Here is a 16990-nt window from a genome sequence, read left to right as displayed (position 1 = left end):
GCGCCAGGATTCAGGTCTCGCTGTGAACCATCCTCATGCTATCGTTATCTATTCCTTCCGAGACCACGGTCCTGAGGTCAAACACACAGCTTACTCCGAAGCGAGCGGATGCGTCCTTTTGCCCCTCGCTGCCACTGCCCTGGCAAGTGCTGAGTTCAATACTCTCGCGACTCGCGTCCCTCTGGTGTGGGCCTCGAGTCTTGACGGTGCTGGTGGTGCGTAAATCCCGATGATAAGCATTTATTTATTGTTGATGCTGATCAATTGGGTATACTTGGGAGTGGCAAGCGCTTTTGCCATAAAGGATGGAATGATAGTGCATCAAGGTGAGATGGTAGTTGGTTGACTGTACGTATAAAGGCTGGCCACCCACACATGATTGAACAAGGCACTGACTGCACTTGTCCTTGATTAAACCAGGTATTAGCGAAGTAAAAGACGCAACTGAATTTCTACTATTGACTGAACCCCCAAATCGCGGCTCATGCAAGATCAAACTCAGAACGCAGCCCCAATCAAAGCCGCCGCCAAACCACCAACAACCGTCCCCGCGACCCCAGTAACCCTCGCCACGCCTCCAGTCGGCGTCACATCCTCACCCTCGCCATCACCACCGGCAGACTCTGTAGCTTCAGGCTGCGCACTTCCCGAGCTCCCCGACGACGCAGACTCAGACGAAGAGGAAGACGTCGAAGTGGGCTCACTCCCACCCGTAATCGTTCCCGCAGTAACAGTAACCGGCGTAATGACAAGCCTACTCAACGGCGCGGTCGACTTGCGCCCGGCGTCTTCAAGGGTGCACAGTGCGCTGGTCGTGCCGTCAACGGAACATTCTAGGGTCATTTTGCTAGATAGGCAAATTAGCAAACCCAGCGAGCCGAGCCCCTCAGGACGAAGGAGTTTCTTTTATTCGGTTGAACCGCAACCGCAGTCGCATAGATGAGTCACTTACATATCCGTATCACTATACGGCACAATCATGGTGACGCGGTCACCGGAGTAGATGAGCGTTTCCTCCTTCGGATCTCCCTCATAGCCGGATTGGAGGCAGATTTTGTTGGAGGGGCAGCTGAGGACGTAGGTTGTTGTTTCGGCATTCTGAGTTTAGGGCTGCGTTAGAACCTGGTGGTTAACAGGTCAAGTTGGTGGTACGTACACCGTCTACGGAGGCTTCAAAATTGGCGACTGAGTCGGGCTGGGGGTAGATGAGGGAGGTGACATAGTTCTCGGCGCACGCGAGCGATGCAAGCGCTGGGAGGAGGAGAAGTTTGGAGATCATTGTGAACTGAGTGAGGGAATGAGTGACGGAGAAAAGAGAGTCATAGACAATGGACAAGAAAAGCAAAGCAAAGCAAAAACAAGACAGACAAGACAAAGAAAAATAATGGAACAGGGACGGAACCGGGGAATGACGAACTCTCGATAAAGTTGCGAAAATCGTGGCAATCGATAGATTTCAGGGGCTCGCCAAGTCCGTGGAAAATTTGCGGATAAATTAGCAGATCTCATTGGCTGTGCTATCTTTTCCTTATAAAGAGATCCATCAAGCTAGGGACTCCAGGAAACCTGATTTGCTGAGGCGAGTCAGCCTGATCCTTTTTGTTCTAGCCCTGGTCGGAAGGTTCCGCTGAATGGAGTCTGGGCCTTGCTGCAGTCCTTGACCCTGGAGGAGCTTCGGCGTATGCTCCTGTCAGCCGCATGACAAGCGTCACGCCATACTTTGTACTCTGCAGGCTATTGCTTGCCGAGTCGTGACATCTGTATTCGTATCGATGCCTCCCTGTAGAGGTCATCGGAGCCATAGTAGGATAGTATTCTGTTCCCCCTAGAATCGTCCCTGGCCAGGAACGTCCCCTTTTCTCCTCCGTCTCGAGGCGCTCGAGAGCACGTGGAGAGCCAAACGACGCAAATGGTTGTCTAAGTGAGAAGATAATGTACTTTGTACACTAGGCTGAAGGTTGCTTGACGGACAAGCTGATCTAATCTGGGGTGTTGCCCAAGGCTGTGACCTTACGAGTCTTGAGGGTACAGTTGCTGGGTCAGGCCTGAATGACTTGAGTAAACCATGTATGTCATTTCCGTTCCCTTGTCCAAGCGTAACATATAACAACCTCGAAGATGGCTGCACAAATAATCCTGGCGAGACTCTAGATTGGGGGGAGGGTGACTGACGTCTCACGGTAGAAGTGCTCGGTCGGTCTGACTGTTTGTATAGACGAAGCGAAGTAGATACAACTGGATAGATCTTTTATCGCTGGCTGTACTATCTTTGCCTTGAGAATGGCAGTATCCCTCAGCGTACAGAATATGCATGATTCCGAGCTCGGACAGTACTCCCTCGTTCGGGGTAAAATGTGCCGAGAACAATCGGAGAAAGACCGAGCGACCGAGGGGGACTATTGTGGGGAAAACCACCACCACCCCGCCTTCTTCTGTCATCTCACTGACTTCCAACTTCACTTCTCCACGTTCTACAAGTAAACATCCAGTGACAGAACCATGGCTCTCAACACAGCAATCAAATCCGCCCTCAAAACCACAAAGACCGCCTACGGCTTCTGGCTGACCCTCCCCGGCGCTGGCGTCGCAAAGACCATCCTCCGCTCAACAGCACAGCACGAAAACAGATTCAGCTGGGTTCTTGTCGATGCGGAGCATGGGTTGATTTCGGATAAGGATTACTATGAGGTCAGCTCTTGTTTCTGATTTCCGCTGTGAGAAGTGGAGTTAATTTCCTTTAGTTGAACAACGCCATCGCCTCCGAAGGCGCAAGCCCGATCGTCCGCGTCCCCTGGGGCGAGGAGTGGATGATCAAGCGGGCTCTTGATGCCGGTGCGCATGGGATTCTTACGCCTATGTGTCATTCGGAGGTACATAATCCGAGATCCTATTAGAAAGCACGTTTCTGACACATGCTGTAGGAGGACGCCGCCAAAATCGTCAGCTACTGCAAATACCCACCGCAAGGGTCGCGCGGATACGGGCCTATGTTCGCGCTCCATGCATTCCCCGAAGTTCCTGCCGCAAAGTACGACTCCGAGGCGGATAAGGATACCGTGGTATTTGTGCAGATTGAATCGAAGCCTGGTCTTGCGAGTGTTGAGAAGATTGCTGCGGTGCCGGGGTTGGATGGGGTGTTGATCGGTGAGTGTCGGACGTCGGATGAGGTTGTCCGTCACTGGATGGATGGCTAATTGGTACGGTGATAGGCCCCTTCGATCTCGCGAAACAGATCGGCGTTCAGCGTGGTGGAGAGGAGCACGAAGCTGCTATCCAGCGCATCTTGAAGGCTGCCAAGGCAGCGGGAAAGACAGCTGCTATTTTCTGTAAGGCCCCTCTTCGCCCCAAGGACTTCGGGCTCCCTTGGCAACCGGAATGTATACTAACACCACACAGGCAGCGATGGTTCAGACGCACAGAGACGCATCCAACAAGGCTTCGACATGGTCTCGATCGTCACCGACGTCGGTGTACTGGGTAGCGGCATGCTGCGTGAGCTCGGCGTCGCGAGTGGTCAGGCCGAGGGGGGAAAGCCTCGTGATGGATACTGATTGACTACCTTACGGGCATGAGCATGAGTTTAAGCATCCTAGGATGAAGATGTATCTTAATGTAAACAAATCAAATCCTGCCAGAAGTCAAGCGGACTCTCGCGGGGGGGGAGGGCTATTCCCTACATGCTAGCAGACAGCATAGGACGCAGACTATCTTAAGCTGCATAGAGACGGCTATCAAAAGATGAAGTTATTGGTTCTTCACATAAATGTGTAGGTGCCTCTAGGGCGTTATGATGGCGTTGAGCGCGATCGATAATAAACTCTATATCTCTAAAGCTCCTCAGCTATATCGAAACCAATCATCCGCAACGGCGCGGCCGCTGCTGGGGGTGACATGGTCCTGGCTGAGTAGCATTGGTGAAGAATGGTACGGAGTAGTGATTGGAGAGTAAAACCACAGGCTGGGACAACAAGGAGACGGATCACCCTCCGAAGATAAGCATCGCCACTTCGTTGATCACCCGAGTTTATACAGCCCGGTTCCTCCGCTCTCCTTGACAAATAAAGAGGCTAGACGCAGATAGAGGCCCAAAATGCGACAACAAGATGTAATATCCGACCTCCGTCAGACAGGTTAGCTAGGACGTGGATGTCTTGCTTGCTGCCTTACCTCCGCCAGCTCCGTCTGGTGTATGGCCTACAAGAGAACAAACGCCTGAACCGTCTCATAATTGGCACACCACGCATTATCTTCATGCATCCCCCTCCTAGTCTATCTGTCGTATACCCTCGAGCCCAACATGGCTGTGAACCGCTCCATCTGGCAGGATACCGTTGGCGTACCTGAGGTCATCCGGGAGAGTCCTATCCCCACGGAGATCGAGGACAACAAGGTGTTGATCAAGGTCCATGCATGGGCAATCAATCTGTGCGACGCCATGCTTCAGGATAAGAAGCTCCCCATTATCATATACCCAGTGATCCTGGGCCAAGACGTTGCCGGCACCGTCGAGGCAGTCGGGACAGCAGCAGCGGCCAAATTCCACATTGGCGACCGCGTCTTCGTATTCTCCTCCAACAATGGCTTCCAGGAGTACGTGGCCTTGAGCGACTCGCCGATGGCCAAGATTCCCGAGACCCTCTCCTTCGCCCAGGTGGCTGTGTTCCCGCTGTGCGTGTCGACCTCGTTCGCTTTGTTTTCCAACGCCTTTTTGGTTCTGCGAATGCCCTCCCTTGAGCCTGTCGCGACTGGCCAGTCCGTCCTGATCTGGGGAGGTAGCTCCGCGGTAGGCAGTAATGCCATCCAGCTTGCAAAGATCGCTGGCTACGAGGTCGTGACGACGTGCTCCCTCCGCAATACCGAATGAGTCAAAGACCTCGACGCAGACAAAGTCTTCGATTACAACAGCGAGTCCGTTACCGACAATCTGACTGCCGGGCTAGACAAGGGAACCTGTGCTGGAATCTATCTGGCGGCGGGGAGTGTCGCCGCGGCTTGTCAAGTCTCGCACAAGTCTAAGCAGAAGCTTTTCGTCGCCTCATCTAACCCTGTTATGCCGGGTGATGCGCCCGAGGGGGTCGAAGCGAAAATGACGGTTCGAGGCCTGGAGGATTTTGCGGACATTCCTGGGTGCCTTGGAGGCTGGCAATAATTAAGGTGGCGCCGGCACCGGAGGTTGCGCCCACCAGGGGCCTGGAGGGGATTCAGGACGCCCTGGATCTGTGGAAGAAGGAGTTTCGGCGAGAGAAATTTGTTGTGACGAATTAGTCTTTAGATCCCCTGGGGCCCTCATCGTGCTCTATTGTTCTGCGAATAGGTCAAGCAACCATCCTGTACCATGGAGTCATTGCGTGTAGATCTGATACATGTCGATAGTGAATCCCAGATGAGCCATTAGATGCTTGCTGGAAGCGTAGAATGCAAACTACCCAAGCCAGAGCTGTAGGCTCGCGCCCGTTGAAGGCAAGTCGGCTGTCAGATGGTTATCATCCCGCATCCCCAAGGCACTTGAGCCCGATCACTAGCGATAATGACAAAACCCAAGCCTGGAAGAGACCGGTCGACAGGAATGGTAAAGGTCGCGATGCTTTCAAGGGTCCCCAGATCTTGAAACCAACAGGATAATCTCTTGGTTGCTGACCGCTTCTTCTGGGTATTTGGGAATGTACATCAGAGGTCAGGCTCGGCTTCAACATACACCAAGAAAGGCCCTTTCCAAAGGTTCTGGAAGCTGGCAAGGCAAATTGAAAGGATCATTTCCCTGGTCAGATACCGTCATGTACAGAGTAAGCCTCGCATAAGAAACCATGAGCCTGCATGACATTCAAAGGGCCAGAACATTGGGGAAGAACTAGACTCAAGTCTAGAACCACGGTCCAGGCCCCCACGTCAGACTCTCCCACGTGGCAAGCGGGCCGATAGGATCAAGAGAATACTCTGTGTGATGTTCGTCGCGAGCGCCACTGCCCCTGTGACGCTGAGGCTCGAACATTTGAGGCTGGGAGCCTGAGACCGTCATCAATGATTCTTCTTTCGGCCTTTGAATGGTACTCTTAAGGTATGTACCTTCGCAATGAGTCTTGGCTCCCGTCACCGGTATGATCTTCACCGATATTTTCCTGCTGATGGTCGAAATGGGCCGTTTATTGCTTTTCCCTTCTTCTATGTCTTCCGTGGGGCGCTCGATACTTCGAGAGCGTTTGGTGAATTGCTCCACTCACGAGGCGTGAATGGGCCTGCCCGACCGAACGCAAACGACGTCAGTAGGAAGCGAGCGAGTCTAGCTCATTTAGTCTCTCAATGTAACTGGCACAGCTCACACTATCTCTGAAGACCAATGTCCTCGCTCAATCAACAAGTTGCTCGGGTCCCGTAGGCATAGCCACATTTTCTGGGCAGTCCCAATATTCTCGGCTGCTAGAGAGCAGCAAGGCTGAGGTAGGTCTGATGTTGACAATTTCCCGACTAGCACGGACCCTTGGAAGGTTTGTTCAACTGTTGCTTGGCCCAGACCAAAACAAACTAATCGTAGTCAGAGTCCAGAACTTGATGGCCCATCAGTCCAGACTCCCGAGCTCAGCGATCACAACCTGGGCAAATGTGGGGATAAAAGCAAAAAACGAACAGCCTTACTTATGATATATAACGAACGGGCCGTGCCGAGGCGGTGTTGTGTTAGAAAATTTCCCTTTCCTTTTCTTTTCGGCCGCTTACGGTCGTCCTTGTCAGAGATCTACTGGGGTGCCGGCAATCTTATATCAACCCAGTCACCCAAGCCTGTCTGACCTTTCCTCTCGCATCTCATTTTCAGCATCACGTTATAGCGAGACTTTTCTCTCTCAAGCGACTGTTGTCCGCGTGCGTCGGCAGTCCTCTCATAACACAACACAAGATGACCTGGTCAATCGAGGAAATCATCTCACTCATTACAATGCTGATCACAATCCCGTCATTCGTACTCGCACTCTGCGCGTTCACTAGGTTCTACCGAAGAACGAGGAACATGTGGCTAGGTAGGTTATCTTATCCGCTATAGGTACTATAGACATAGGGCCCTGCGCACAGCTGACGATATTCCATGTCTGATCGGATAGGGTCACCATTGCATTTGCCAACCGCGGGATATCTTCCCCTGACACCGTCTGAGAACAGCGTAAACCTATCGGGACAACCATCACCAAAGGGCGACTCTGACGATCTTGAAAGAGGATGGATCCAGTTCAACCACGTTATTACCAGTAGTATGTCCGTCATCGCCGTTTGATTTCGGGTTGCGTCATAGTGCTGATCATGAAGCCATTTCGCGTGGGGGCTCATTCCGCATAGACATAGACCACGCTCGCGACGGGATGGGTGATGGGTTTCAATATAGTTGAGGAGATTTGGATCATAGAGTCATAGGGAATATAGATCAAAACAGCTAGAGCCCCAGGCCCTGTATATAAAGGTCTCGCTTCCCCTGCGAATCCTTCATCGTCCGTTTATCGTCCTCGCTTCGTCAAGTATACAATGGCCCGCAACAACGATCCATACTCCAGGGGCTGCATGGCGGATACCTGAAATAGCTAGTGAGCGATATTTAAGAGTTACTCGGAGAGCCGAACTCACGGACGGCTGCCTTCTGTTCATTGGTGTAAGGAAAGCTGCTGCCTCTCTAAGGCCAAACGAAAACAAAGAGCCTCACATCGCCGGACTTTGGCGCCCAAGAGCCTAAATGCGTTGGCACTGGTTCAAGATTAGGGCAATTATGAGCGCTGGGAGCAAATCAAGAACCACAACAATTCATCATCTGCCTGAGGCTCAACGGATAACTGGCAAAGCCCCCTACGGCTAGGTAGAATACTACTCCAGCGCCAAAAAAAAAGCCCTTTGAGAAGATTAGTAATATTTCTTTAGCGCAGGTCCGATGCTATATATTTTCATTACCCCACCTGAGGCTCTGGTTTTTTGAGTTACGGTCCAAATTGCACTCTGCAAAACAACAAAGCCATGGCAAATGAGGGTCTTCGAAACCTCGTGCAGGAGGTACTCGTCTATGGCCATCTATTTTTGGTACAGACCAGCAAGTCCTGGAGCACCTTCGACGCGATAATCGCCTGTCGAACCTACTTGCCCGCCTTTCCAATTTGTGCAGGGTAACGCGCGACGATTCCAAGCTTGTGTCCGACCATATTGTCAGTACAATCTGCGAGAATAGGCGTCGTCTGAAGCCGGAGCTGAGTCTCAGACTCTCGATAAACGACTACGCGCCGCTTCCCTTCACGATCCGGAAACCCCTTGCGTTTCAAACCTGAAGGTCTCTGTGAACCCGTATCACGAGCGCGACGGGCCGAATGAGTGGATGGCTACCGTGCAAGCACTGTTATTTAGCTGTCCTAACCTGCGTCCTTTCTCACTCTCTCTGTCTGGGGGTTATGGAGGGTACGTCATCAAGACGCCGCAGTTCCCAATCGTCAACTCCTAGCTGACCGGCGCCGAGAAGTTCCCGCTGGAAGAACTTGTTGTAAACGGGTACCCGATGACAGATGATGACTGGGTGCATGCACTGGCGGGATGGACTCGACTGGTCAAAATCAAGATCTCTTACGGTTGGACCGCAGGACTCGCATGGGCTGCTAAGATGAATCGCTGGGTATGCGACGAGTCTTACTACGCTCAAGGTCTTCTGCTACCCTGATGGAAGGAGTGGATATCCGATCGGTCTTGAGCAGCTACTCGGGTCTTTTGATACATTGACGGCATTGGAGTTGAAGGGGGTTCTAGGCCCCATTGAAGTAATTGCGCAGCATAGAACAGCATAGAAACCTGACAGCTCTGTGTTTGCAGAGGATGAATCTGCGGCAAAGGGCGTACAGCGGAGGCTCTTGACCGTGGACGAGATTGACTGTCTGGAGAGGCAGTGCCCTAATCTGACGACACTCAAGGTTAAGATTAAACGAAGGCGACGAAAATATGGTAAGATGGTCCCTTCCATTTCCCTTCACTCCGTCAACTATTTTGGCGACAGCCCTTGTTAACAGAAATTACTAGTCCTCCGACCTGTTTGTCAAACTAGCAGCGTCCTTCAGAAAGCTAAAGAATCTGTCCCTGCACTTCGAGATCGGCCTCGCGAATATAAGTGACACAACCACACCAGGTTTAACAGATACATGCGCCCGCGAAATAGGACAATTCTTCTTCGACCTCCGAAAGCAAGCTGGCATCTTTATAAACCCCTCATTCACACTGACCCTATGAACAGGGAATTATTTCCGCCGCTGGCCACAGTGGGAGCCTCTGTACGTCAAACTCGAGAAGCGATTAACAGCCACGCACAAAATCCGCCCAGCGGGGAAAGCCAGAGACACTAATGACCTTGCAATTCGGCATTTGGAGAAGGAGAGGTTAAACACTATTCTTGCTCGGCAGCGTGGGAGGTTTGCGAATCCGGATTTCGCGTTTGAGATGTATGAGCTTCACGAGCGGGTTGAGATAGCTTTGGGGGAGTATGAAGCCGAAAATTAAATCTGGTCTCTTTAGTTGAGAAGGAGCGGGATTATGGAGGTGACTAAGCTGGAAGGGAGAGATTGATCTTATCATGGGAGGTTCATTTTCCATGTACGGCGTTGAGATTCGTGTCTTGGGTGTAGTAGGTGGTTAAGTTGGCTATTTGATACTCATATATTCCTGCAATGCATCCCACAACTGCCCAAATACTCCCCCATGCCACGACTTAAGCTCTTCCCACTCATCTTCTGGTAAACAGACGTTAAACATCCTCAACCAACCACCCACGATAAGATCCGCATAGCAAGCCCTACCCCCCAGAACAAACGGGCCACTAGTATTCCTAGTAAACACCTTCGCCAACTCTCCCAATGTCCCTTTGAACGAGCTCTTCAGCTGCGCCCTAACTTCATCAGAAATCATAAACTCATCCCAAGAAGTCTTACCCGCCCGCCGGCAGAACTCCGCCTTGGATAATTTCTCCGTAGCAGGGTGGAACGGCATTCTTTGGACCGCAAGCAGAGTATGAGTCGTGAAGGCCGCATCAACATGCCTATTGAACTCCGCATACGCAACGTATTTCTCCTGTTTCGCTTCCTCGCTCATATCCGAAAGAGGTATGAGGATCCCGAACACGTCTTGGAATGTATAGTTTAATTGCGGCGGTTGGGCGGGGAACAAAGCCACGCCTTCAGAGGGGTACGTCTGGTCAAGGTAGATTGCGATATCGAGGGAGTCTCCGACGTATGTTTTTGTAGAGGGATCGTGGATGATAGGCAGTGTATGGAAGTCTGTTCCGTCGGCGAACTTGCGGCCTGCGGGGATGCCGAGGGACTGGCGGAGGTCGGGGACGGAGGGCAGCGCAACCCAGGTGGTTTTGTATGGGATGTTCTTGAAGTTCAAAGCCAGGCGAGTCTTGGTTGGGTTAGGAGAGCAGGCCGTTTCTTCGATTGGGGGGCGCATTTCGATGTCGTAGAAGTTGAGGGCGGGGGTGGATGAGGTGGGTTCCGAAGACATGGTGGGCGAATTGTTTGTGGATTTGCTGTAGGGATTTTGCTTTTGCTGTCAATGGGACTTACTGTGAAAGATGTTATTCATCTCACATGGAGTGTCAGGAGTATCGTGGAATCATCTGTAGGAGTGTGACTGGAGAAGACCGCGGGGTTACATCAGGCATAAATCCTGTCACGTGCGTTATGTACAACTAAAGTTTATGCGTTACATTGTGCTTGATCCGTTCGACTACCAGGGAAGGGGGGGCGTTTGGCATGGACAATTTCCTCTGCTCACAATCTATATACAATGAATGCTATGGATATTGTATACTTTGGACATATCCGGCCAGTCAAATGGAGGATACGCTGCTTAGCGCAAGACTACGGGATGGCGTGCTCGCCACACATTCGCCAATCATTGCGTTCATTACAAGAGTTGCTGTTCCTGCAAGTCTAAAAAAAGATAATCTATTATAGAGAGATGGGCGAACTCCAGGAGCTCGTATTTGTTGATGGGTCACATTATATTCCAATGAAAACACGTGCGTAATTAGCCCTAACTCGCCGCCCCCCGGTATTTGTCTTCATAGTTGCAGCCATATAGTGGTGTTACACTTTCCATACAGTGAGAGAAACTCTTCCTTTCTACTTACTGTAAGACTTGGCTCCTGGAGCAAGCTCGAGTGATATAACAACGGAATAGGCACGTTCAACCTGAGCTGAAGCTTCCATCATTCCAAAGCGGGACTTAAGCTATATCATACGGGGAACATCCAAACCGTTTTAAACATCTTGTCGACTTGACAACTTCGGTACCTACCTATTCTTGCACACGAGATATCTTAGACCCTCCAGGGAACCTGGTCTGGAACTTCCCCTCAGGGTCATACCTCTCCGCAACGCTCTTCATATGCTGCACACTCTCAGCCGGATAACTCCCCAGTGGATCCTGCGAGAAGCCCGCATAATTCAGATAAACAAGCTGATTATCTGTCCCGGTCGCCTGAGAATAGACCTCCAACTCCTTAACCATCTCATGCATCCGCGCCGACGCAATCGCGAAATCAGACTGGTTCGTGTACACGAATACGCCGGCTGTCCAGAGGATGGCGTTTTCGTCTCTTAAATTTTCCGCGAACATGTTCCCGCCCTTGCGAGCGGATATCTCGGCGAAGTAGGAGGGGAGGGGCTGAAAGAAGATTATGCTGAAGAAGGTTTTACTTCCAATGTCCCGCTGCAGAGACTGTGCAAAGCGTTTATGTGCTTCTGCCGCGTGGTTGAGTACTCTCTTGTCGTTCTTGAAGGTGAGGGTTGTTTGGAGAGCCCTGGCCATGGTCAGAATACGCCATGCAATGCTGAAAGCTGAAAGCTGTCATACCATGAACCACCATCCAGCCTCGATTCCAGAGCTGCCTCGTACAGGGATTGCACCTTCTGGGTAAATGGCGAGGTCTGGGGGATCTGGCTGAACTTGTCAAACCCGGTACTGTTCTCGACGCCGTCGATATTAACTTCGATTGTTGCAAGGATATCCTCCCCCTCTACGTGCGCAAGGATGGCGACTAGGGCTTCATCATCATGTTTCTGCTGGTTATCCGTAAAGGCCACGACCGCATCAACGAAGCGAGAGGTATAGTTCGCGGACATGGCCCGCTGCCCCCTGGCTATCTTCTTATCCGGAAAAGCCTCCATGTCATACCGCGTGACGATACCAAAGTTGAATCCGCCGCCCTTGAGAGCTCGCCATAAATCAGCGTGCTCATTCTTGTTGGCGTTGACGATGACGCCATTGGCAAGGACAACCTCGAAGTTCCTGACCGAGTCGCATCCGAATCCCTGCTGGCCCATAAAGTAAGTCGACCCACCGCCGAGAAGAAATCCGCCAACACCGACATCGCCGTCACGACCACCTGTCGTGATTACTCCGTGCTTGTGCAGCTCAGCATAAACGTCCTGCCACTTGGCGCCTGGCCCTAGAGACGCGGTGTTGCTCGCGGCATCGTACGTAGTCTGGTTGAGGTACTTCAGGTCGATTGTAACACCTTGCTCGATATTGTTCGAGGATCCGAGATTGTGGCCGCCTGCACGGACAGCAATGTGCCAGTCGCCTGCACCGCCGTCGACTTCGAGGAGCGTGGTTACGGCCGTCGAGACTTCGTCGGCACTATGTGGTTGAATGATGCAGTATGAGTAGCGACGTGTGTTGAGCGCCCAGTAAGACTCAATTCGTGGAGCGTATCTTGAATCCGTTGCGGAGAGGACCCGATGACCGAGACCTGCTTCAATGAGGGCGTCGCACTATTTGTCGTTAGCTGATGAGTAAGGAGCATGAGTGGGCGAAGAATTACAGGAGGGTAGCCGGTGCCCGTCGCGGTAACATTTGTCCAAGCTGTGGCATTTGCAGTTATACCACATGATAAAAGAATTGGGGCTATCAGGCTCGGAGGCAAAAGTCGTCGCATTGCTTATATATATACTCTGAATGTCTTTTAGGATGAACAAGGATTTGCGAGTCGGACCGAGACCAGACAAGAAAATAATATTGAGTAGCCAGCCTTATAATTGATGCCCACCAAGTTGACCCTGTTCGACCCTTCTTATAGCTCTCATCTCGATGCTCTACCTGATCCAGTGTTCGTAAAGATTATTAGGCACTTTACCGTTTGTAGATAAACACCATGCCAAGCGTGTCAATCAGCGACGATCAGTGGGCACGACGTCACAGCTCAGCCCCAGCATTAGTCCCCAAATTGATACGCGTATTGCCCCTCTTCTCCAGCTGCAGTCTTTCAGCTGGATTTTGTTATGTCCTGGATGGGATATATTTATAGCCAAGCCCTTTCCGTCAGCACCAAACTGATTAATTGCCAACAAGCCGCGGGGAGGGAATTACACCATGAAGACTGACGACCGAAAACGCCACTGCTGGGAATGTCTCCGGCGCTCATTAGTCTGTGACTTTACGGAGCCCCAGTGCAAGCGATGTGTTGCCAATGGTGCCCTATGTCCTGGTTATGGGGACAAGAAGCCCTTGAGGCTCAACTGGATGGAACCTGGGAGGGTCAAGTCCAAGACACGGAAGAGCAAGAAGGCTGAACAGAGACCTCAACAGAAAGGTCTTTCGCCATCTCCTGCATCTACATCGTCTACATCGTCTGTCTCATCTTCCACAAGTATTCCATCTTCTTCATTACCGAAGCAGAAGCCCAATAATAGTCATGAGCTTAGTATAGCTCCCTCACCCTTCAAGACCAACGAGGATGCTTGCCTAGACGCGATTGGATACTGTAAGTAAGGTCAACCATGAAAATCGGCACCTAATTAACGCTGAATAGACAATTCGGCCATGCACCCCATCCTGAGCCGAAGTAGGCTTCGCGATCATCCCGGCGTGTATAAAATTCAGCCAGCCCACATCAAAGCGGGGATCGCGAGACCAGATTTTGTACGACTGGACATAGTCTGCGTGGCGTTAAACCATCGCATGAACAGCAGTCAGGATGAGGTGCTGCGGCAGGCTCTAGCACCAACATACTATCACTTTCGGGGTCTGATCCTGCGCTCTCTTCACGAAGCCATGAGCGTTGAGTATAGTCGGAAGGAGAATATTAGTGTCCTCATTGCTGGGATTTTATCACTCTTGTTAGCCGATGTAAGCTCTCCAGTCCTTTGTTCTAAAAACATATATGTATTAACCTACCTTTGTCAGGCCCATCAAGGCGCGTCCCCCCACTGGCGCCTTCATCTCCAGGGTATCCAAGAGCTCATAGCCCTCCGCGGCGGCCTCCGCGCAATGTCTGGCCCGGGCGTTGAGCCGCTCCTTCTTTGCTACGCATAGTATGACTTCCACCCTGCGTTCTCTAATTTAATCAGTATAGACTGACATCTCAAAGCGTGACCGTGGTTGGCGACACATCAACCCCCGCCTCAGAGCTGATAATGAACACGTCGCTGTTAGCCGAGCTCGATAAAATTCTAGACGTTCACGGCCACAAGCTCTACTCCTTCTATCCCTTCCCTACGCCCCTTTTCGCAGCGGTAGTCAAGATCAATTACCTCCGCGCCCACGCAGCAATACGACTGCCAGACACAACACACAATGAAGATCTCACAAGCGAGGCAGAAGATGTTCTTACGCGGATTGCATCCTTCGACGCTGAGACATGGTCTCATTCGCGACATTCAGGTAAAGAAGACGAAATCGATTCATGGACACTACTTGCTCGCCTCATGCAAGCGGCCGTTACAATCTACTGTATATCTTCTCTGCAGAGTATATCCATTCTACCTGACTCTTCGGCCCTCCTCCTCTGTCGGAGCGCAAATCGGAAACTCCTACACGCTCTCCTCCTGAAAGCTCTCGAAGCGCACTATTTCGGCGGCTCACTTCTCTGGCCGCTCGTCGTGCTCGGTATCGATGCTGGCTGCGATACCATGGACATGCGCGCATTTATTAGAAATAGCCTTGGCCGGAGCGTGCAAAATCAGGGCTCGTATGTCCCTCTGATGGCGAGGGGGATTTTGGAGCGGTACTGGACGTCGGGGAAAACGACGTGGGATGAGTGCTTTGATCGGCCATATGCGCTTGCAACGCAGTGGACTGTTAATCGGCGGGATTTGCCGTAGTAACCTTGACTCCGAGAAGGGTGACCAACCCTGCACAGGGATCCATGCATCCATTGAATGCCCTGGGAATTCCGTAGGACAGCCGACTGTATAAATCACCTGCTGCTCAAGTTCAACACCTTGAAGATTCGTCGTGGAATCGAAGTCAGTTCAAACAAGTTGGCCGTGGTGTCCCCCAGCACAAAGTAGGTTCGTGGAGTAGATGTATTGGTGGTAAAATGGCAGCCGCAACCTCAATATTAACAGGAGCTCCATAGCTGCGAGACTAACTAGAAACTATAACAAAGGGTATTTTATTATTTTAAAACTTAGTAATAATATCATGAACATGGTCTTCTATAGCAAACTGCTTATAGTACTTGAGTTTTTGCTTGTAGCTAAGTAGTATATTAAGTTATCAGTTGTCGACCGCTAGTCGTATGTGAGACCTGCCTATTCAGGATATCGGAACGACGACGTCTGTTCGCTGAGACTTATGCAGAATTTTTCTGCTATTTCCACGGTTCAAAAGTTATGTCTCTTCTAGTTGCTGTTTCCGGCTAGATTGCTGATTATTATCTGTGTATTTAAACCACCGTTTGCAGCTAGATTGAGAAACCAGACCTTCATTCTTTGATATTATTAGTGGTTGATATCGAGTAATGACACCTAGGCTGACACTCCATACCTCCGTAGCTCATATAAGCTAAAGATCATGTGGTCTCATTGTTCGTATGAAGAATCTCCCGCCCGCGACTCGGCTGACCTGCAACCATCCCTCCTTCATTCTCGTCAGAGAAAAAGTGAGCAGTCCTGAAGCCTCATTGCGTATGGGCCAGAGATAAGATACAAATCTTGCCTCATATTGGAGAACACTGGAGTTCCCTATCATCTGGTTTGAAGATGCCCTGGTACACTACGGGGTTCCCACGGTAGACTTTGATTTATATGTACTTGTCTTAGACATTGACGCCGCTGCCAACTCTCTTATCAAAGCTGGATGGATTGTTGATACGCAATCTCCTCATCGCATCGGAGATGCAGTCGTGAAAATTCCACAAAGACCGCTAATATCTCCCGACCAGCAGACAAAGACTGTCCTTCTTCTCGCATCAGACTGGAGGTCCCTTCTAGCGACTGACTCACCTCTTGAGCGTGTGCCTGTGACGGACCAGATACCCCTCCCAAAGTTGTTGTTTCCACCATTGTCAGGCTTACTCGATGCCCTGATTGAAAGCTGGTTGGCTGGTCCCAGTGAGGACCCTACGTTATTGCTTCACCTGGGATGTTATTTCAACTATCTGTACGAATATGTGCCTGCCCTTAAAGAGCAATCGTTTGCTGACCAGGTGAAATAATGAACATCGCCAGTTCCATTTCGATCTGCTTGCAGGGATGGCATCATCAACATTCCCTTTTAGAGACCACCAACGTGGGATTAGAGATGCTCTTTTGCAGGGTCGGTATGAGTTACAGGAATGCTCAGCGTCTCGCGATAATGATGTTCTCTTTGGTGGCTGGGGAGGAATCCGCCTCCCAGACCCGGTGAATGATCAATCCATGGAGCAGCTGCTCTGTTTCGATGAAGGAGCTATGGGCCAAGTCTGTGGTATAGCTAGAATGAAACGCAAAGAGCTTCGTGACTAGTTTCGTCCCTCTTGCTCTCTTGCCCTCTGAGTTCTCTCCTCCCACCTACATATTGATTCTTTCATCGTAATTCATCACAATTTCCCATCCACTCCTCCCAGAAAGCACTCAGGACTTCACGCCGTGGCCCCCTCGGCACTAGCCCACCATGTCCCGCAACGCCGACCAGATGTCAGAGGAGGGGATCGCTGAACTGAAGCGCCTGGAGGGTTTTCAGCAAGATTTCTTCAATGGCAGCGAAACAAGGCAATAGGCCACGG

General features: G+C 51.1%; 8 protein-coding genes across 8 annotated transcripts; 5 read left to right on the top strand and 3 right to left on the bottom strand.

Annotated features, from left to right (window-relative positions):
• Positions 1 to 116: 116 nt before the first annotated feature.
• On the bottom strand, positions 117 to 1489 carry BDV17DRAFT_263149 (uncharacterized protein). The gene is made up of 3 exons (XM_073757873.1): positions 1157 to 1489; positions 953 to 1098; positions 117 to 847 (listed from the first exon to the last, which is right to left on the bottom strand). Exons 1-3 carry the CDS (start codon positions 1277 to 1279, stop codon positions 499 to 501), a joined length of 618 nt encoding a protein of 205 aa, XP_073615787.1. The 5' UTR covers positions 1280 to 1489; the 3' UTR covers positions 117 to 498.
• Positions 1490 to 2454: 965 nt separating this feature from the next.
• BDV17DRAFT_263147 (HpcH/HpaI aldolase family protein) lies at positions 2455 to 3749 on the top strand. Its single transcript, XM_073757872.1, has 5 exons — positions 2455 to 2688; positions 2742 to 2870; positions 2922 to 3144; positions 3210 to 3326; positions 3397 to 3749. The coding sequence occupies exons 1-5, from the start codon at positions 2500 to 2502 to the stop codon at positions 3549 to 3551; spliced, it is 813 nt and encodes a 270-aa protein (XP_073615786.1). The 5' UTR covers positions 2455 to 2499; the 3' UTR covers positions 3552 to 3749.
• Positions 3750 to 3827: 78 nt separating this feature from the next.
• On the top strand, positions 3828 to 5581 carry BDV17DRAFT_263146 (zinc-binding alcohol dehydrogenase family protein). The gene has a single exon (XM_073757871.1). The coding sequence runs from the start codon at positions 4298 to 4300 to the stop codon at positions 4862 to 4864; it is 567 nt and encodes a 188-aa protein (XP_073615785.1). The 5' UTR covers positions 3828 to 4297; the 3' UTR covers positions 4865 to 5581.
• A 1069-nt stretch (positions 5582 to 6650) lies between these two features.
• BDV17DRAFT_86977 (uncharacterized protein) lies at positions 6651 to 7420 on the top strand. Its single transcript, XM_073765269.1, has 3 exons — positions 6651 to 7010; positions 7092 to 7238; positions 7294 to 7420. Exons 1-3 carry the CDS (start codon positions 6890 to 6892, stop codon positions 7371 to 7373), a joined length of 348 nt encoding a protein of 115 aa, XP_073615784.1. The 5' UTR covers positions 6651 to 6889; the 3' UTR covers positions 7374 to 7420.
• A 2166-nt stretch (positions 7421 to 9586) lies between these two features.
• BDV17DRAFT_86972 (uncharacterized protein) lies at positions 9587 to 10599 on the bottom strand. The gene has a single exon (XM_073765268.1). It carries the CDS (start codon positions 10498 to 10500, stop codon positions 9643 to 9645), a length of 858 nt encoding a protein of 285 aa, XP_073615783.1. The 5' UTR covers positions 10501 to 10599; the 3' UTR covers positions 9587 to 9642.
• A 699-nt stretch (positions 10600 to 11298) lies between these two features.
• Positions 11299 to 12940, bottom strand: BDV17DRAFT_281744 (FAD-binding oxidoreductase; the record flags this gene model as incomplete). The annotated part of the gene is made up of 3 exons (XM_073760079.1): positions 11299 to 11803; positions 11857 to 12776; positions 12827 to 12940. 3 exons carry the CDS (start codon positions 12938 to 12940, stop codon positions 11299 to 11301), a joined length of 1539 nt encoding a protein of 512 aa, XP_073615782.1.
• Positions 12941 to 13262: 322 nt separating this feature from the next.
• On the top strand, positions 13263 to 15104 carry BDV17DRAFT_298411 (Zn(II)2Cys6 transcription factor; the record flags this gene model as incomplete). The annotated part of the gene is made up of 4 exons (XM_073763686.1): positions 13263 to 13765; positions 13814 to 14130; positions 14188 to 14315; positions 14372 to 15104. The coding sequence occupies exons 1-4, from the start codon at positions 13375 to 13377 to the stop codon at positions 15102 to 15104; spliced, it is 1569 nt and encodes a 522-aa protein (XP_073615781.1). The 5' UTR covers positions 13263 to 13374.
• Positions 15105 to 15817: 713 nt separating this feature from the next.
• On the top strand, positions 15818 to 16698 carry BDV17DRAFT_281742 (uncharacterized protein; the record flags this gene model as incomplete). The annotated part of the gene is made up of 4 exons (XM_073760078.1): positions 15818 to 15886; positions 15965 to 16396; positions 16455 to 16628; positions 16672 to 16698. The coding sequence occupies 4 exons, from the start codon at positions 15818 to 15820 to the stop codon at positions 16696 to 16698; spliced, it is 702 nt and encodes a 233-aa protein (XP_073615780.1).
• Between the last annotated feature and the right edge of the window lie 292 nt (positions 16699 to 16990).

The sequence above is a fragment of the Aspergillus undulatus genome (genome assembly GCF_047715775.1).
Source record: "Aspergillus undulatus strain CBS 261.88 unplaced genomic scaffold BDV17scaffold_23, whole genome shotgun sequence".
NCBI lineage: Eukaryota > Fungi > Ascomycota > Eurotiomycetes > Eurotiales > Aspergillaceae > Aspergillus > Aspergillus undulatus.
Note: the sequence above shows the minus strand (reverse complement) of the source record. Positions and strands in the feature narration are given on the sequence as shown.

Coding starts and splice junctions, on each gene's coding strand:
- BDV17DRAFT_263149 (XM_073757873.1), bottom strand. CDS start 1,279: ATGATCTCCAAACTTCTCCTCCTCCCAGCGCTTGCATCGCTCGCGTGC. Junction 1,099..1,156: donor TTGAAGCCTCCGTAGACGGT/GTACGTACCACC, acceptor CCCTAAACTCAG/AATGCCGAAACAACAACCTA. Junction 848..952: donor CCGTATAGTGATACGGATAT/GTAAGTGACTCA, acceptor TTGCCTATCTAG/CAAAATGACCCTAGAATGTT.
- BDV17DRAFT_263147 (XM_073757872.1), top strand. CDS start 2,500: ATGGCTCTCAACACAGCAATCAAATCCGCCCTCAAAACCACAAAGACC. Junction 2,689..2,741: donor CGGATAAGGATTACTATGAG/GTCAGCTCTTGT, acceptor AATTTCCTTTAG/TTGAACAACGCCATCGCCTC. Junction 3,145..3,209: donor GTTGGATGGGGTGTTGATCG/GTGAGTGTCGGA, acceptor GTACGGTGATAG/GCCCCTTCGATCTCGCGAAA.
- BDV17DRAFT_263146 (XM_073757871.1), top strand. CDS start 4,298: ATGGCTGTGAACCGCTCCATCTGGCAGGATACCGTTGGCGTACCTGAG.
- BDV17DRAFT_86977 (XM_073765269.1), top strand. CDS start 6,890: ATGACCTGGTCAATCGAGGAAATCATCTCACTCATTACAATGCTGATC. Junction 7,011..7,091: donor AACGAGGAACATGTGGCTAG/GTAGGTTATCTT, acceptor CTGATCGGATAG/GGTCACCATTGCATTTGCCA. Junction 7,239..7,293: donor CAACCACGTTATTACCAGTA/GTATGTCCGTCA, acceptor CTGATCATGAAG/CCATTTCGCGTGGGGGCTCA.
- BDV17DRAFT_86972 (XM_073765268.1), bottom strand. CDS start 10,500: ATGTCTTCGGAACCCACCTCATCCACCCCCGCCCTCAACTTCTACGAC.